Genomic DNA, 20,215 nt, shown 5'->3' with positions numbered 1-20,215 from the left:
AAGAAACCAGCCAAACCTGTGCTGCTGCGGACACAGTGAGAATTACTGACAGCATAAACTGCTAAGACAAGAAAACAACCATGTGGACCAAAGACTGAGCTATTTAAAAATACTGAGTTTTGATTATAATTTTTAGTTTTAAATGAGATAACAACTAATGTCTAGAAGCAAACATAAACGTTGGACCAGTATGTTTTCGTTCTTGTTTGATTAAGATAATTTACCATTAATAGAAAAGGTAAAGTTATTGCTACTGAAGATCGTCTGTCTGATAGTTTAGAGTTCTTCTGAATGGTAGGACATAATAAAATAAAGAAATGATCATCATAGGAGCTGTTAATTAAAAATAGGTGTGTGCTTTAAGAAGCATTTATCTACTCACCTTAAACACAATAGATGCTTGACTTACTGAACTATTCAATCTGCTGGTTCATTATTTTCTTTATACTATATATATATACAGGGTTAGGGTTATACATATAAATGGGTTACAGATTAGGGGGGAAACCTGAGGCCTTGACTCCTACAATGAGGGGAACCTGTGGCTCCATTAAGCTGTGGGAGGCATTTTTCTGCCATAGTTTGGATCCATATGTCCACAGAACATAGAATCACTCAGTCAGTATAAGGTAGCTCTGAGTGATCATTTTGATCCTGTAACGAAACATTTCTATCCTGATGGAGGTGGTCTGTTCCAGGATGTCTCCATCCTTAGAGCACGAGGGGTCACTGAGTGGTCTGATAGATGAAAATGTTGTGAATCAGATGCTACGACCTTCAGCGTCACCAGATCTCAACCCACTAGAACACCTTTGGGAGGTTTTATTCCAGCAGATTGGACAGCTCTGTCTACCGCCACCATCAAAACACCAAATGAAGGAATATCCTTTGGGTTAATGGTGTTCCTTCCCTCCACAAGAGTTCTACATACTTAGAATCAGTACTAACCTGCCATCAATACCATCAGTGTCTAAATGCCTTTATTGGACACTTTATGTTGTTTTTTTCCTTTAATTTGCCACCTGTCTCTATGTAGACCACAGTTCAGTGTTACATCCTGTTCCTAAACTGATATTAAGATAAATGATGGCTTGTAAACAAGTTGTTTGTATTTACATTCTGCACTTATCGTACCGGAGAACCACTGAGCTTTGGCTAGACAGTATTCTCCTTCCCACCTTAGTGTAAAACATGTAGAGGTCAGAGGTCCCTCCTTAAGAGGCTAACGGTAAACTATGTTTAGGTCCTCAGGGATAAAGATGGTTCCTCACTCCTGTGAATGAGACGCCTGAGAGGATCTTATCTCATCACGATTTCACTGAACTTTCAATGTCTGCTGTGGCTTCAGCTTTCATGTGGAACATTAGATAGAATGATTGATGCTGATCTGCAGCAGCTTTATGTTACAGAACACATTTAATTGACTAAATTATGTTTTAGCTTTAATCCATTTACAGATATCCCTTGATAACAAGTAGTGTTTGAGGCCTTGTCAGCAGTGATGAATTCCATGCAGTAATCAAACGTGTTTGTGAATATGTTCATACACTAGCAGATGTAAATATCTCGTTAGTAGAGCTGTTTGCATCCTGCAGGATTTGTCTCATTGAGCCCTTAAACTTGTTGAGCTTGTCCTGGGCAGGGCTGGCCTGTCAGAGCACACAGTGGGGAATGCTTTATGGTGAGGCCTCGTCTCCATGGAGACACCTAGACAAGGTCAGGGCCATTGTTGGTTTTTGTTTATTATTCCTGTTCCTCAGTCGGACAGACCTGCATATGTGAGAATGAGGGAAACAGCATGGGAAGAAGTCCCTGACAGCTATGGAGTTTTAGTAGTTGTTGCTTTTTCATGTCGGCAGGAGAGCTGGCTGAAATAAATACTCTCTGTGATGGCACATTTGTACCACCTGGCTAGACAGAACAATGTGTACTTTAAGTGCAGCAGCAGTAAATATATCACACAAAGTATGTTTGGTGGTATTTCATGGCCGTCTGCTAAGAGTGAGAATTGTGTTGTGTTCAGATAACGGGACTTAAAGGCCCTTCTTCAGGACAACAAGACGAGCTGCTCTTATTCAGGTGGTCATCTGAAAGAAAAACAGACGCTGAGGGGCAGATGGAGAGAATGTCAGCCAGTAGGCAAACAGAAATACACCATTTAGCCTCCTGGTTTCTCTGTAAACATCAAGTCCTTTAAAACAATACGTAGCATTCAGCTCCATCCAAGAACCAGTCGACTTGATTACAGTATGCCATGAACTGGCAAATTTTCTGCCTTTGTGGAGGACAAAGCACCTTACCTGAAGAGCTCAGTGTAGAGTTTCTGACACCAACTACAGGTCTGTCAGTGAAAGGGGATTCAAGTTGCCTTCACCTTAGAGACCGTACTGTACTTAGCCTGATTCAGCAAAAGCAGCTTCCCTGGAAACCAAACTACTCTAAATTAGAAAAGCTTTGTAGTCCAAGCATCATCTCATTTGGCCTGTTGAATACAGAAGCACAAGCAAACGTCCGTATGTTCTACAGGAAACGCAGTGTGAAAACTACTTTCACCAGTTCCAGGCCGTGTTGTACCGACCAGTACTGAAAATGTTGAGCAGAAAACGTAGAAAGTTCAGTTTGGCCTCCTGGCAATGGTCAAAACCAGATTACAGCAAAAAGTTTTATCAAGAAGTTTATTTGTGCACAAAATGTGATTTCTTTCCATGATGCTTACTGCTGCCATACATCTGAAATTAATGCTTCTCTACCCTCTGCTGATGGAAATGCTCTCTCCAAAACAGCCCATAATAGCTTAGTTAAAATTCTGGGGAAAACTGGAAAAAGAGCACACCATGTGTATGTGGAGTCTTTTCTTATGAGACAGAGTGTTTGAATAGCTAGACAACAGAGAGAAAAGGAATCCCAATAGTCCTTCTTAGCTGTGAAGATTTAACCTCCACAACAGGAGCACAAGGTTTATTTTGAGCCGCACACCAAAGGTAGTCCTACTTTTTTTCAAAACTGGGTTAATGTGTCAACTCAAATAGGCTATCTATTCTGGGGAAGTGGATAATCTTTGCTTTCCTCATTTTCCCTGACTCTATTTCTCCTTCTCAGCCTCCAAGTGGCTCTCTGATCCCCTCATCTCCTCCCGTCACACTGTTCTACAACAAGGCTCATAGTGGGTGGTTCTGTGTTGATGTGATCCTCTTCATGCCCTCCTGATCCTGAGAGAGGGCAGGGCGTGGCAGCTCACCTTAATCAGCCTCTGAAGGAGATGCTGGAGAGGTTCTGCTGAGCAGCTTCTAGTCCTCATGTAAACCCACGTCCTGCCCCTGACTAACCACTCTGGATGTACAGAAGGCTGTAGGGTGTGGTCCAGGAGACATCCAGGAATCCCACTGACTTCACTGGGCAGTTTGGTTTAACCCTTGTGTCGTCATGCGGGTCAAAATTGACCCGTTTTAAAGTTTGAAAATGTGGAGAAAAAAAATTTTCACAGTGAAACTTCTGATGTCCACGTTTTTAACATTTTGGGGAAATCTTTGAACATTTTTGGGTGGGAAAAAAAGAAATGTTTCTTAAGAACATTCACAAAAAAATGAATGAAAAAATGTTTCTTAAGAACATTCACATAAAAATCAACCAAAATCCAGCGAATTTTGCTGGATTTTGGTTGATTTTTATGTGAATGTTCTTAAAGAAAATATTAGAAGTTTTACTGATATATATGGAATCACTTTAGATATTTTTTGCCAAATTTGGGGCATTTTTTAAAATAAAACTTTTAAGGGAAACTTTTAAGGAATTATTGGAATTTTCTTCCTGAAGGTTTTGCAGATTTTCAGAAATTTGGTGAATTTTTTTTTTTTGCTGAATTTTTTTTACAGACAAGTAAACAATATTTTTTGGTGGCCGTAAATGAAGACAACAGGAGTTTAACAGAAAAGGTATTCTAGAGTCTAGCTGGTGCATAATCCAGACCATAATGTAGCAGCTATGGATGGTTCACACCATGCCGTGTCTTTGGGCTTCTTGTGAGTCATTCCCAGCTCTGCAGGAGGCTGATGGAAAAGAAGGAACTGCCCCAGGGGCTTTCACTGGAACCTCATCAGCTTATTATGCTATAAATTACACAAGTACAATATGTTGTCTGTTTTAGAGGAAATAGAAATTAAGGAGAACAAGACTTTCCTGCGTCCACAGCCTGACCTGTGTAACAGAATCAGGAGCACGATGTTCCCCTGCTTCCACTGCAGCCACCTAATACCTCTTATACAAGCAGGAAGTCCAGGCCAGCCACAGGGCCATGGATGTGCCGTCTTTATTGGGTGACAGGCTGGGAGCGCTCCGTTGGAACATAGCTAATAGGTCACAAATTGATTGTCACAACACCCAAAGTGCACAGTTGCCAAGCATCCTCTCAAAATCACTCACAAATTGATCTCATTGGCAACATGAAATGTGAAAGGAAGAGTTGAAAGAGACAGTGAGGGGAGAGGGAAGAGCAACAGGTAGGAAAAGAAAAGGTTGAGGAAAAATAATGACAGAAGAAACCAGCTGGCACTGAGGATAGACAGATCTGCAGCTAGCAGGGAAAACATCTCCTGTCTGCCTCTGGGTTTTAAGGATCTGAAGGGAATCAGTCTCTAGGGAGGCTTTCTGTGTAATACTTGAGTCAAAACAACAAGTTGTTTCTCTGGAACGGCTCATCCTGCCTCTTCTGAAAGATGTTCCAGCTCTGGTAAAAGACAGGAGCGATGGAAATGTTTGTGTGCAGCAGCTAAGCAGGACGTAGCGTGACCCACAATCATCCACCAGGACGGATAAAAGATCAGAAAAGGCTGAGTCATTACTGGAAGCTCAAATGAGTTGTGAAGTTTAGAAAGCTGCATCCAGAAATGTTATATTTGGAAAAAAAAGTCACAGATGATGTAAATTTAAGCAGATACCTCAGGTCTGTTTCTGGAAACACATCATACTAATTATATGCTCTAAACTAATAGTGTTGTTGTTTTGCAGCCATGTCTAGGATGTATTTTTTTAACTCTCGCCTTAGAACACAACCAAAAACTAAACTTAACAACGTTCAGGCAAAATACCTTAGTTTTACCTTGATTTAATTCTGTTATGTTACTGCACAGTAATATGTCTCTTTTTTTTTCCTCAACATCAGCAGCCCATTAAAATCAGCTGGTTTGAAATGCATCCTGACATTTTTAACAGATTTGTAATTTGTCCTAGTTTTAAACACCACTTTAGTTTTGACCTGTAGTAACCTTTATGTTCTTACAGAGTTGCTCACATTTCTTCTTTTGTTCATTTTTCTTCACTCTTGTATGTGAAATATGTCATTAATCTTCAAAAGAACTGAGTGCAGTGTATTTTTGAAACCATTTGTGAAGTTCATTGTGTGCCTGTTGGCGTGGCTTCCACAGACTTGAGGCCACTTGAAAGCAGTAATGGCAGCTTTTGTGTTTCACATGGGCAGCATCTCTCCGTCTTTCATGTGTGATGGCAGTGAAATGGACTGAGGGGACAGAACAACATGCTGCTGAGCACCACTTTGCTGTTCCTGTCATTAAGTGTCAACAGGGGTGTGAAGTTAACTTGACACTGCACTAAATGGATCCTTGATGCAGCACAGCTCCCTGCTGCCTCCAAACAGCATTACTGAGTTTTCTACCTTTAATCCATACCTGACAGAGGTGACTCATATGCTTCTGATAAATAACACAAATAATGACGTACGTTACAAGTGAAGAATGGAAAAAGCCCAACAAAACGTGCTGGGTTTGTACATTTCCAAAAGCACAAGAACTGATGCATTGGTCAGCCTGTTCTTGTAATAATTTGGTAAAAATGTTAATATGATATGGATGATGCTTAACCCTCCTGTTGTCTTCATTTACAGGCACCAAAAAATATTGTTTCCTTGTCTGTAAAAAAATCCAAAAATTCAGCAAAAAAATTTCCCAAATTTCTGATAATTTGCAAAACCTTCAGGAAGAAAATTCCAATAATTCCGTAAAAGTTTCCCTTAAAAGTTTTATTATAAAAAAAATCCCCAAAATTTGGCAAGAAAATTGTTGTATATATTTTCAAAAAATGAGTAAAAATCTTCAGAAAAAATCCTAAAAATATCTAAAGTGATTCCATATATATCAGTAAAACTTTTAATATTTTCTTTAATAACATTAAGAAAAAATCAACCAAAATCCAGTGAAAAATGCTGGATTTTGGTTGATTTTTATGTGAATGTTCTTCAGAAACATTTTAAACATTTCTTTTTTTCCACCAAAAAATGTTCAAAGATTTCCCAAAAGTGTTGAAAATGTGGACATCAGAAGTTTTACTGTGACTTTTTTTTTTTTTCCCCACATTTTCAAACTTTAAAATGGGTCAATTTTGACCCACAGGATGACACAAGGGTTAAAAAAATAGAACATAAAAGGCAAAAAGTTTCATTAAAACAGGATGTACCACAGGAGGTAGCATAATGACGCTTCTTGACAAAAATACAACCTCACTGGCTCAGTTTTCACAGTATCTTACTCTATATTTCAGAGGAGTGTCACAGATAGGACTTAGTGTAGAATACAGAAAATATTCATCACAGTTATTGTCGTAGTTTGAACAAGGCCACGCGTGAATCTGAGTAAAGGAAGGCTTCTCTTTAAGTTTCCACTTGACTTTAATCTTGAGATTTCCGTCTTCGTTATGTCGAAAGTAGAGCTGTCCGTTTGACTGTTAAGTTGTTCCTGTGGCAGAATGTTGACCCAGAAAGATCTCAGATCTGTAACCTGATTCTGTAGTATGTGTGCACATCTGTGTGATGTTTCTGGGTAATTTGTGATTAGCCTAGTTTGTGCAGTATGCCGTCTATTACCTCTAACCTTAAAGAAGCACCAACCTGTGCCAGTCTGTGACATCCAGACGCTGATCTTTCCTGCCACTGGTGCAGCCAAGGATGTTTGTTGTGTTTGCTGAAGTAACAGCTTAGCTGGTAATCAGCCTAATTACCTCTGCCAAGGAGGGTGTGCTTTTGCCTCTGTCTTTTGTCAGATTGCAGGATTTTTTTAAATTATAAATCATGCTGTAAAATGGGTTACAAATACCAATGAAGAAAAGAAAGAAGAGGTTGTGGTTTTAACTTAAGAATCTTGCTGCTTTACACTTTATTGGAATACAGAAATCCATGCTTAATATCTGTTATAATTTTATTTTCAGGGTGCCATGAATGACAACATCAGTGCACCCTGCTGATCTCCACATCTTCACTTTTGATTGTGATCCAGAGGTTCAATGAATTGCTTTCATGGATGACAGATTGCTGTATTGTTCTGTTATCCTTTGTTACCATCTGTGGTACATGCCCTTGAATCTGAAATGATGACAATAATGAGCAAGTGAGGAATGGTGGACTCCAGAAAGAAAGAAAGAAAAGTGATTTCTGTCATCCAGTTCTTCACTTTTAGGGCTCTTTTGTTTCAGCCATCAGGAGTCCTGTTGTCGTGTCACTGAGTGTCTGAGTCGGAATTACAGCAGCCCTCATCTGACTACACAGATTGGGCTTTCATTTGCTGCTGCCAGACGTCTTATGTAACGTCGGATGAAGACCAGACCTCGCTATCAGGCTATCAGGTGCTCTGATCCAGCACACCTCCGACCACGTAGAGCCCCTGAAACGGGATCTGCAGTAGCATTGTTGGGGTGCAGAGGGCAGCGCTGAGAGTTTCTATCAGATAACCAGCTGCAATTGTGCCTGTTGGTTTTTCCAAAGCTTTGGTTGCGATTGTGAAAGAACAGCTTGAAAGGTTGCCCCGTAAAGGTCACTGCTTAGACCTGATTGCTTTCTTCTCCTGATCCTTTGTTCTTTGCAGTGTTCTTGGCACATCGTTACGACTCGGCTGTTATGTCATCGACCCAAAGATAACAGAAGAGAATATGGGGAAAGGCATGCAGAAAGAACTCAGCTGTCCACACACATAAATAATAATAATAATAATAATAATAATAATAAATGCACTTACTTCTGTCATGTTATGATGGATGCTGTGGAGCTGGTCTTTATATTAGAGATGATTATCTGCTTGTAATTAAAGGAGACTTTCTTTTCACTGCAGTCAGCAGGACTCACTAAGAGTCTACAAACATTTCAGCTGTATTTTTCATTTATCTGATGGCACAAATATACTCCTGCTTTAATTAGACCAGCTGTCTTCACAGTTGGTGCAGTGGCCACATTAGTTGTGCTATTTGCCTGAAATGTAAATCCATGTATGTTTTTCTCTCTTCTCTCTGAATGTGTTTTGCTCAGAACACCTGAAAGTATTCATTTTATTTAATGGAAGTTCCTGCCATAGTTGCTGAGATATTTCATTGTGAATCAGCTGAATGTTATTCTCATCCCAGAGCATAGATAGCTTCTTATTTTGCTCTGGTAGAAAATTTACCAAAACAGCAAAAGATCAAGTGATAGTTTTGAATCCAACTGTTCTCTGTAGAGTCATTTTTATTGTCTGTATGTTCCACTCTGCTGTCAGTAATCAGATGTATTTTCAACCAGATTTAGATCAATATTGGCTTTTTAAAATTCTAAATATTTAGTTGAATTAAAATAATCTAACCAATAACTGGAAATGAATGACTTGGAAACATGCTTCCATGGTAACCACAATGTCATCTGGAGATGACGGTGGTCTCTGGGGAGAAATGAGATGCAGAGATGGACATCCAACTCTAGATATGACTCATCGACGAAAGCACTCCTCTTAATCTGTCCAATGCAAGCCTCGTCAGTCCTTTGAGTTTGATGAAAGAGATGCAACCTGATGAACACTGAAGCCACAGCAATAAAGACAAGACACAAATGTCAACAATAAAACTTGACATCAGTGTGTGCAGGTGTTTTAATGGTTTCACTCTATCGCTCTGTTTCAGACCTCGTCTGCAAGTTTTTGTTTAAAATTGTCCTTTACCATCTGCTATAACCAGTGCTGTTACTCAGCATTTCTCATTCTTATCTCTCCTTTCTTTTGGCTCCTTTTCTGTAGTTTTATCAGTCTAGTTTGAAGCTGATGTATTCATTTGCTTAAGTGACAGTCTTCTAGTTAGTTAAACTTAAAATGTTTTATAAGATACAGGGTTAGGGTTTGTGATGGTCATGGAGAACAAATACTTGATTAGTCCAAGACAGAAAGCAGTTTTGCTTCTAGTTTATTACAGTGTGAGTGGCAGCAACTACACTACAGGCCATTCATTTCCATTTGGTCTTTTGTCAGTTTTATTGGTGACCCAGGTCATTGTGTAGGTGTAATGAAGCGCTGACTATGAAAGTGGTTGATGTCCACATCACTGCTGACTCTTGTTGCGTGTCTTGGCAGCTTTTGCCACTTGGCACATGATAGTGGAGAGAGTCAGGGAGAACTAACCAGGGCCGGGAGGCTGGTGAAACCTCCCTACATCCAGGCTCTGAATTATGGATCTGCAGTGGGAGCTAGCAGTGCCATAATCAGGGAGATGGCTAACCAAGTCAACCCTGCTGCTCTAATGACCAGAACGGCAGGTCCTGTTAATCAGAAAACCCATCAGGCAGGAAAGGCGGCGGTCAGCGGTGCTCCATCGCACCCCGCTGCTTTCTATGCTGTTCAGAAAACTCCATCATGCTAATTGGTTTCATGTCGCTGCATAAGCAAGCTGTTGTCTGACTTTGGCTGATCCTTGTGAGGATATGAATATTTTAGGTGCTTCTTTTTTCATAGCCTCAGCGTGTAAATTCACGCTCCGGTCATTTGTTTTGTCAGCCCCAGGGTCATGTTAAATGAGTCACGCCCTGCATCCACCTGAAGAGTGGCTGTAACATGTGATGTCTATTGTGATAGGAGACAGCATGATTAAAACTGCTAAAAATGACACCACGTTTACGGAGGCTGTCGACCAGGAAATTGCTTTCCTTTTCACTTTGTGCAGTTCTCTGCTGCTTTAGGCTTCTGGCCCATTTGTGTCAAAATTGATGTCTCCTTCAGTGGCACATGAATTAGTCAGCAGCCAACAAAAATGGCTGATTGGTCCCAGAAGAAAGAGATCATTTAGACCCCAGTGGAAAATCTGACTTTGACATCACTCACCTCAAGTTTTAGTCTTTCAAAGATCATGAAGCTGAACCAGTAAACCCGTCGCTGCTGATAGGAGGGCAGCTAGATTAGAATTAAGCACCAGAATGAATGTGCTGTCAGCTTAGTTGTAGCTGTCAAATGATTATTGATTGCCATAATTGTCTGCCTAAAGATTAGACATTAGCAACAGCAGGTTAGAAAATGCATTGGCAAACTGACAGACTGGTAGCTAATAAATACGCTCGAATGCATGAGTTGCTGTATAGAATCACAGTAATGGTTCCCCCCTCTTGGTTCATTAGCACTGAGGACAGAACCAGACAGAAATGTCTATTAATCTTATCAGGATCTGTGTGTTTGCTGTTTGTTGTTTGGAGGATGGTTGCTGTGCAGCTGTCGTCTGACTCACTGCCCAGTTTTCAGCCTGTCCGATTCATGGTTGTGTTCAGAAAATACAAGAGATGAAGTTGTCGTGGAAACTGACAGTTTGATCAGCTGATCTGAGTGTTTGGCAGACGTTGCTGATGGCTTCATGATGTGGTTGGTTGGTGCTTGTAGGAACAAATACACCTTTTTCTGCTCGTAGCATTTGACACAGGACTTGGCAGCAGCATAATGACTGATTATTTAGAGTGACAGCTGTGACTAATGACGGTTCATCGCTGATTAATATGAGTTATGTTCTCAGTTATTCTGCAAAATGGATGGCAAATAGTCAAAAACACCACTCTGTGACCAATGCCTGAATGTTTTTAGTTTTAATAAATACCCAGCAGACATCACCTCTGTTCATCCTATACGCACAGATGCATGATGTTAGCGTGTGCTGGCATCCTGTCCTGTGGTCGGTCATGCTTCATGCCATCCTGCCTGCTGGACTCGATTGTTGGATCAGACATTAAATACTTCTTTCTTCGTGGCCGTGTGTGGATGAACACGTTTCCATGCAACACTGAGAAAGGCAGAGGAAGGATATGTGTAGATTTAATGATATCCACGAGACGGAAACGTTTCCAACTGCTCCTTAACCAGTTCTGTCTCCCGACGTCAGGGCTCAACAGCTAATACTGACCCGTACTTCACCCCAGACAGCGTTTCTCAGAAGCCTCTTAAACAAACACAGCGGACATTCTACTGTGAAGGACATCTGAGTTGGCAAAGCCTGAACTCAGGAAGGCTTCCTAAAGTCCCGTTAGTGGCGTCCAGACATCCATGTCTTATGTGTCCTGTCATTAGAGCCAACACCTCACAGCCTTATCACAAGACTTAACTAAATTAGTGGCATAGAATCTTCCCCAGCAGCAGCTGCTATGTGTGGATGTTGATGGGTGGAGCTGTGGAAGGTGGTGTAACTCAAGAAACACAGATGACAGATGGGACTAAAGGTGTCATCAACACCCTCAACCCTTAATGATTCTCCCAAGAGCATGCACAGAGATGAACCTGCATGGATGCACACACTATCTGATACCTTCTATACCTGCAGTTATGTAAGAGCGTTGCTGCACGCTCATCAGCTTTCTCACAGAGTACAGTTACACGTGCACATTATGCATACATTACATTACATACTCTAAGCAGGCTAGATTTAAAAGGCATACATGTTCCTTTTTTACAGCAACACTCCAGAACAGTGTTTTCAGGAGTGCAGAAGTGTGAAAACAGCAGCGTTGTGTTTATAAGGACAATAGAAGCTTCTTACATTCCACTGAAGATGTATGATGTATGGAGGTAATTCTTCAGTACGACAAATTTCTACGACTAGCTCTCCAATTTAGGGATTGTCATCTGTGGCCTTTCTATGCATAAAATAGTAGATCTGAAACAGCAGGTCGAGTAATAGATTGGTTGATCAGTAGAAATTAATCAGGAACTACTGACAACCGATCAATCATTTCAATCATTTTTCAGCAAAAATTACAAACATTGTTTAGCTCCTGCAGTCAATATCAGTATATATTTAACATAATTGGTATGTATAATCAATAATTAAAATAGTATGTTGAAGTAGTAAAATAATGTTAAATACAGATGAAATTAAAAGGTGACAGTAGAATGAATTACAAATCTGTGTCTAGGATTGCAGGTGACATTAAAAAGCAGAGAAATAAGACAGGAACTGTGTCCTCGACTGTAATGAAACACGCTTTAAGACAGTATGTTAGAAAATAAACCCAGATTTATGAGATGTTAAGGATAAACTGGTGAAACCAACTACTGCTGATCAATGGATGGTTGTAGTTTATAGCTGGTTTTGTGTCTATGTGAAGTTATATGATGATCTCTGGTTACTGCATCCTTATTTCTTTATTGTGTGGTGGATCCAAATACACACATGGACAAAATTGTTGGTAACCCTCGGTTAATGAAAGAAAAACCCACAATGGTCACAGAAGTAACTTGAATCTGACAAAAGTAATAATAAATAAAAATTCTATGAAAATTAACCAATGAAAATCAGACATTGCTTTTTCTTTCATTAACCGAGGGGTACCAACAATTTTGTCCACGTGTGTATATTTATGAAGTGTATAAATACATTCATCAGCAGACAGATCATAATGTAAATATATGAGGCACCTTCAACCCTCCTGTTGTCTTCATTTATGGGCCCCAAAAAATATTGTTTCCTTATCTGAAAAAAAATCCAAAAATTCAGCAAAAAAATTCTTTAAAAGTTTCCCTTAAAAGTTATATTTTTAAAAAAATCCCCCAAATTTGGCAAGAAAATTCTTGTAAATATTTTCCAAAAATGAGTAAAATTTTGATTGTTTTTTTTTGGTGAATGTTCTTCAAGATTTTTTTTTTAACGTTTCTTTTTTTCCACCCAAAAATGTTCAAAAATTTCCCAAAAAATGTTGAAAATGTGGACATCAGAAATTTCAGAGTGAAAATAATTTTTTTTCCACATTTTCAAACTTTAAAATGGATCAATTTTGACCCGCAGGACGACACAAGGGTTAAAGTCTGATATTATAGACCGTATAAATGATATAAATACCCAAAGCATTTTCTTTTTGTCTGTTCATCTTCCTGTGGGCTTTGCCTGGTCGCTGCTCTGACTGTCTAGACTGAAAAACACCACTTAGCTCATGTCGTTAATCAATGGAGACACATGTGCCAGGATGTAAACAGACTGGTGTGTTTTTCAGATAATAAAGGCTTTACATGGTTCACTTTAGGACATGGACCACACTAACAGCTCTGTAGGATGGACCTGGTCCAACCCTTATCCCAACATAATCACATTTACATGACATTACATCTAGCCAGCTTAGTGTAGCGTGGTCTCAGTGCTGCCGGGACTTAGGCTGGTCACTCTGTGTCTTGGCTGCTTCTTGGCAAACTGATTCTTCAGACTACACTCCTTTTGTTGTGAAGGTCATCAGGTTGGCTTTAGAGTGTCTCACCTTGGACACCAGAAGAAGTACTGCCTTGTTCACATTATCTTCGCTGTGAAATATGATCAGAATTCGTGCATCATTGCAACTGGGTGAGAGAAGAGTTAGAGGAGAAGCTGGAAGTGAGGAGGAAGAGGATGAGGAAGAGGGAGAGGGAGGACGGATCGGAGAGAGAGGAGCATCGGTTGCTGCACATGTTGCCCTCATGTCCTCGTATGTGTTGCTGTTGTCCAGACCACAGTAGGCCCTTATCTTCTCCATGTGCATGCCATGAAAACCAGTGAATGAAAAGACGTCTCTGGAGCACAGCGGAGGAGTAATTTCAAAGAACAAACAGCAGTGGTGCTGCCTCATCTCTCCCATCTCTGCATCTTTCTCCCCTCTCTTGTTGATTGCAGCCTGTTCCAGCTCCCCGCCTTCATCTGTTGTTGTCAGTTTATTTAAAATGAAATCTCTTCTCTTGAATTTCAATTGAGGGGCTTCAAAGTGAGCGGCTCAGTGGTTGAGGGGGTCATCAAACAAGCCGAGTGCTTCGGCGTTACGAGCCTCAGAGGACTCTCCAGGCACACTGCTGAACCCAGCTGATAGCTGAAAGACCTGGAAAACTCCCAGCTGCTCGTATCTGAATCAGCCCAAGGGTTCTCCTCACTGCTCTGTTTTCTTTATTGTTACTGACTTCCTGCCAGTCATGCAGCAGGAGATTCAAAGCCCAGAAACTGAGAGAGGAATTATTTCCTTTCAGCTGCATTTCCAAGTCATTCACACCCACTCTGCAGTGATTTCATTATAATACGTGTTTTTCTGTTGTCATGCTGTTTCTCAGAATCTGTCCCTGAAATGTTCAGTGATTTACTGATGATAAAGGATTTGGTTTTGTCAGGCAGCATAATCAGAATGATTTCAGTCTGAATATTCACATACAGCAGGATTCTGCGGCTCAGAGCCTCACGGGAACAAAAGCATAATTTAGTTCTCCTCTTTTTCTTTCATTCTTCTGTCCGTCTTTCCTGTCGCTTTGCCTTCTTCTCCGGCGTTAGGTGGTGGTCCTGATGGACCCTATGGAGGATCCAGATGACATCCTGCGTGCCAACCGCTCCAGGGAGAAGACGTACATGTTCGACGTGGCGTTTGACTTCTCAGCCAGTCAGGTTAGTCACAAGTAGAAGTTCAAAAATAAAATCAAACAAGCGATACATGTTTTTTATTTTTGTTTCTTCACTATTTATGTACAGTTCATTTATCCTGTGCATCCTGTGAGTTTATTTGCTTCTTCCTGTGCAGGAGGAGGTGTACCGAGCTACAACCAGAGGGCTGATTGAAGGCCTCATTTCAGGCTACAATGCCACTGTGTTTGCCTATGGACCCACAGGTTTGTTTTGGAGAGTGTGTGTTGGGTAGATTACTCAGCGCTCTCTCTGTATGAATTTCGGTCCATCATCCACCGATTACCTGTTGCCTTCCCGACCCTTAATCTGTGGTCAGCCTGAGTCAGTGAGCGCTGTGAGGAAAAGGTTGAGACATCAAGTTCACATCTGTTTTGGTTTTTAATTTTAGCCGCAGGTCTGATTAGAAAATGAGTCACGCTCTGCCTCCCACATTTCCAGTGGGTTGAGACAAACTGTCAAACACTAGTTGAGCTTTACGGCTCCGTGGAGTTACCCATCTGCCTCCACGTTTCTCTGACTTCTCCTCCTCCTGTCTGCCCATCTGCCTCAGAGACTCACAGCTCTTTGTCCACTCTTGTGGAGAAGTAAACACAGGGTTGTAGCAGTTAGTGTGTCTGCCAAGGACAGATTAAGACACAACGTCCTGATCATTTAGCCGTGTTTAATAGTAAACATGGTTAGCTATGGAAATGAGGTGGTTTGATTCACGCTGGTTCTTTAATCAGTGTATATTTTTAAAGCTGCAATAATTGTATTTTTATCTTCAGGACTACAAGACTGACATATTATCACCTAATAAAGTTTTTGTGGAAAAAAACAGCCAATATTCACCTTATTCTTAAACTATTTTGGACTTCACCAAACCCTAAAGGAAATGTTGAGCACTTTAGTTTCCAATTTCTGCACTGTTTCCACCAGCTAGTAGCTAATTCTGTCTGTCTTTGGTGCTAAACGTATAAAGTGGATTTATGAGTTTTAATTTGCTTTGTTCTGGTTCCAGGATGTGGGAAGACGTACACCATGTTAGGGACAGACAAGGAGCCCGGCATCTACGTTCGAACGCTGAATGATCTGTTCCGTGCCATCGAGGAGACCAGTGACGACATGCTCTACAGCGTCTCCATGTCCTATCTGGAGGTAAGACGTGTTGTCATCTCCAGCTCACAGAATCCTCCAGTTAGAGCTTCAGCAGTGTCACGCTCTTTAACGCCCTACAGCGGGGCTCAGAATGTTACACTCATTAACTCGATTGCTCACTTTGAAATTTGTGCTGATTTCTTCACATCTGAAGCCACTGCAGATACGCATCTCTGCTTCTGTCCACATCACAATTAGGACTTGTTTTTCTTTTGCCGTCATCTCTCCACACTGATAAGATCTGAGGTTGTTAGCCAATGCCAAGTGCAGGCAGATACTCCTGGTGTCACTTTACTTCTGGCTGGGGTCCATGTTCCATCTGAAATGAGCTGGACTGGCTTCCTTACCCACAGTTCTGTAGAAAGACCACACACAGATGAAGGTTGTTATATGTGTTGGGGTTTTTTACATTAATTTCTGCAACCTTCTTTTATTTATTATCATAATGTTGGTTTGCAGTTACCTTAAACAAATTAAACTGTCTGGTTGTTGAAAGGAGCTATACAAATAAGCCGCCTTGAAGCAGCACGACTTGACCTTTCCAACAATGCGAGGTGTTTGTCTGTGGGATGATGTCTCTACAAGAAAAACATATTTAGAATTTCATCAAAGTAATTGCATACATATGCTAATATTTATGCAAACATTTGTCTGGTTTGTCACCTCTGTACGTAGGTTGCTCTCTGTCTATACTTCAGTAAATAAAATAATATCATTCATTTGCATTAAGCACTAAGCACTTATTTTATCCAATTTCTTTCAAGTCATGCAGTATTCCACCATCATGGGTATGATATTATCAGATCCCAGACATTCTCATCTGCAGAATTAAAAAAATACATGTCTCCACTGCCAGTATTTCATGGTGAGATACAGTAGTCCCTCGCCATATCACAGTTCACTGTATCACAGATTTTTAAATTGCTTTTTGGTATCGCAGATTTTCACTATTTAAAATGATTTTGCGATATATATATATATATATATACATATATATACATATATATGTATATATATATATATATATATATGTATATATATGTATATATATGTATATATATATATATATATGTGTGTGTATATATATATATATATATATATATATATATATATATATATATATATATATATATATATATATATATATATATATATATATATACACATTATTGTGGAGAGCTGATTTGAGAACGGCGTTGGAGAAAGGACAGCTGCCTTTTATGCTCTCTGCAACTGGCAGATCTTTTATTTTGACACTCAGAGAGCAGGAAGTGATCAAACACCCTTCACATCACTGTCCTGACAACAAAACACTGAACCAAACTAACTAGGGTGACTAAACCACAAAAACACAATAAAACACAAACACTACTAACACTGGGACACTGACAAGAACCACAATTATGACATTTAAACCCCCAACACCCTGAACTCCCATGATGCATTGCAGCACCACAGTTCAGCCATAGACCGGCTCTGCCATCGCTGCATTATTTTAATTATTTTTGCAGTAAAATAAGCATTTTCTAGCCTAAAAAATTTAAAATAATATTTAAAAAATATAAAAATGAATAATTAAAACATATTAAAAGAATATTTAATCTAAATATAATGCATAGCGTTCAGTATCTGGCCTCCATTTCACAGACGTCTGATGCTCATTGTGTTGCTCTGTGGTGTGTGAGGAGGGTTTATAAAGCCTTAAAATATATATAAATAATAAATAAATATGGTCGCTACTTTGCAGATTTTCGTCTGTTGGGGGGTCTGGAACGTGACCCCCGCCAGAGACCACAGTACGTGTAAAAACATAACCGTTTCATAATGTGATTTTTTATTTCACGTATAGGCTACAGCAACAAGAAAAAACAGGAAATATCACACGAAATCATGAAAGATCTAGATAGACTAGACTGTCGGGCTAGCCGTCATCATGATCAAGAGCTTTAAGATAAAGGCAGTGTGATTATGATTAACATAGCCTATAGGTCATAGGGTTCATTTATATAAACCTAATACACATTAAAGTTTATCACACGGTCAGAAATAACTAAAAAATATACAGATTTCTGTAGAATGAGGTAAACAGACTCGATGATGATGCTTATTGTCTTGGAGGTCATCCCCAAAATGTCTGTTCTGAGCCAGGAGAATCTCAGCAAACCCAAACAGACCACTGATACCTATTTATCCCAGAGCCATCACAGAAAGTACTTTTCTATCATTCATTAACTGACGAGCTCTCAGCTGCAGTGTTCAAGGGCAACTTTCAGGTGAAATGAGGGAACACGAAGTGATCAAAACATCAGATTAGTCAGACTTCGTTAGCATTATTTATGGAGCATTAGCATTAATATTTCAGGTCAGCTGGATGTGTCAGGAGATGGAGTTTGTTTTTTAGATTTACTGAGAATATAATGAGGAGACGGCAGTAATGAAGTAATCAGACCATCACTCAAAATGCTGTAATTTTTCACCTCAACATCCCTGTAGCTTAGACCAGGTGAGAAACAGCTCACTGAGTAACAGTACTGGCTGTATAGATGCCTTTGTTGCACAGAAACCGTGATCTTCTGCTGTTAGCTCAGTGATTATCTGTGTTTGTCAGAGGATGATGAGGAAAAGCTAAAACCTCAGGATAATGATGCTGCTTTCTGGCCGGGGTTCCACGTCTCATTACCAGCAGGTAGAGCTCAGCCTGTTTACTGGCAAAGGCCTTAACAGCAGCTGCTTCATCTGACAGCAGTAACTGGGCCTCGCTGCTGGGATTCTGTATCCCTGCTGGTTTAAAAGGTCTGTTTTTATAACTTAAAAGACTGTTCAATTTAAAGTTCTTAGTTACACTTCTCTCCTCACACAGAGCAAGCCACATGTTTTTTTAAAAATACAGGTACATTTAGAATTGAAAACCTTTGGTAATGACCGCCTTAGAGATAATCTTTTTATTGTATTTTTTATGTTGGATTTATATTAAGTGAACAATTTATCCACCATAGATTTCCTATTCTTTGCTCTTCTTAAAAAGATGTCATCATGAATATAGAGATGCATGAGTCTGTTTTATTCAGAACTGTTCAAGGCTGTCAGGAAAGGATGGGAAAATGAGAAAAAGAAATGATGATGACAAAGGCAGGAAGAATGAGGCAGATGATGAATAGAATTTTGCATAAAAAGAGCAGATCTGAAAAGAACAGTCAGCCCTCAGCAGAAAATGAAAATAGCACCATGTAAGCACTTGTTGTCTTGGGAGGGAGCTTTGCATTTCCAGAGCCACACGTTACCATTACGTTCAGAGACTGACAGTTTTATTGAAGCTCAGCTGTTTAGCAGCTCTCTGGGTGGAAGTGGAAGTGTGTGTTTTAGTGTGTGTTTTAGTGTGTGTGTGTTTTAGTGTGTGTTTTAGCGTGTGTTTGCTGTTTCCAGGGTGTGATCTGTTTCCACTACTGCCTCTCCACAAAGAGGTTAAACGTCATTTTATAGCTAGCTGAGCGAAGTGCGCACATCTGCTCCTTTTCTTGTTCCCATCTCTTTCACGTGTGCAGTTGCTGCAACATGTGCACAGACACACGTAAATATAACATGTATGGATAATAAAAGACACCATTCTTCATGTGGACATGCACTGACGCCCTCCTTTCTTCAGTGTTTATTCTGGTTTGTCAGCTCGGTCACATCGAGGAGCTTTAACGGGAGGAGAAAATGAATAAGAACGACTCCTCAGCAGCTGTTGGATGAATGAACATTAACCCTCGTGTCGTCCTGCGGGTTAAATTGACCTGTTTTAAATTTTGAAAATGTGGAAATTTTCATAGTGAAAATAGCACCATGTAAGCACTTGTTGTCTTGGGAGGGAGGTCCACATTTTCAGCATTTTTGGGAAATCTTTGAACATTTTTTGGTGGGGAAAAAAATGTTAAAAATGTTTCTAAAGAACATTCACAAAAAAATCTACCAAAATCCAGCAAATTTCTCTGGATTTTAGTTGATTTTTGTGTGAATGTTCTTTAGAAAATATTAGAAGTTTTACTGATATATATGGAATCACTTTAGATGTAGGATTTTTTTGGAAGATTTTTACTCATTTTTTGAAAATTTTTACAAGAATTTTCTTGCCAAATTTGGGGGATTTTTTAAAATAAACCTTTTAAGGGAAACTTTGAAAGAATTATTGGAATTTTCTTCCAGAAGGTTTTGCAAATTTTCAGAAATTTGAGGAATTTTTGCTGATTTTTTTACATTTTTTTTCAGAAACAACATTTTTTGGTGTCCATAAATGAGGACAACAGGAGGGTTAAACTTCGCCGTCAACGAGAGAGTTCAAATGGAAAGAATAACAGAACAAACGTCCAGACGTCAGTGTCAGTAAAAGCATCCTCCTTTCAGAGTTAGTGGTCCGGGTCAGCTCGACAAA

General features: G+C 39.8%; 1 protein-coding gene across 1 annotated transcript in view; it reads left to right on the top strand.

Moving 5' to 3' along the window:
- The window catches only part of kif19 (kinesin family member 19), a 42,696-nt gene that overhangs the window by 8,317 nt on the left and 14,164 nt on the right, over positions 1-20,215 (top strand). Inside the window, exons 4-6 of the mRNA XM_055004457.1 lie at positions 14,539-14,649; positions 14,783-14,870; positions 15,668-15,804. Of these exons, the coding sequence (XP_054860432.1) occupies positions 14,539-14,649; positions 14,783-14,870; positions 15,668-15,804 (336 nt within the window). The remainder of the gene's footprint in view (positions 1-14,538; positions 14,650-14,782; positions 14,871-15,667; positions 15,805-20,215) is intronic.

This window comes from Amphiprion ocellaris, chromosome 18 (genome assembly GCF_022539595.1).
Source record: "Amphiprion ocellaris isolate individual 3 ecotype Okinawa chromosome 18, ASM2253959v1, whole genome shotgun sequence".
Taxonomy (NCBI): domain Eukaryota; kingdom Metazoa; phylum Chordata; class Actinopteri; family Pomacentridae; genus Amphiprion; species Amphiprion ocellaris.
This window is presented reverse-complemented; position numbering and strand designations above follow the sequence as displayed.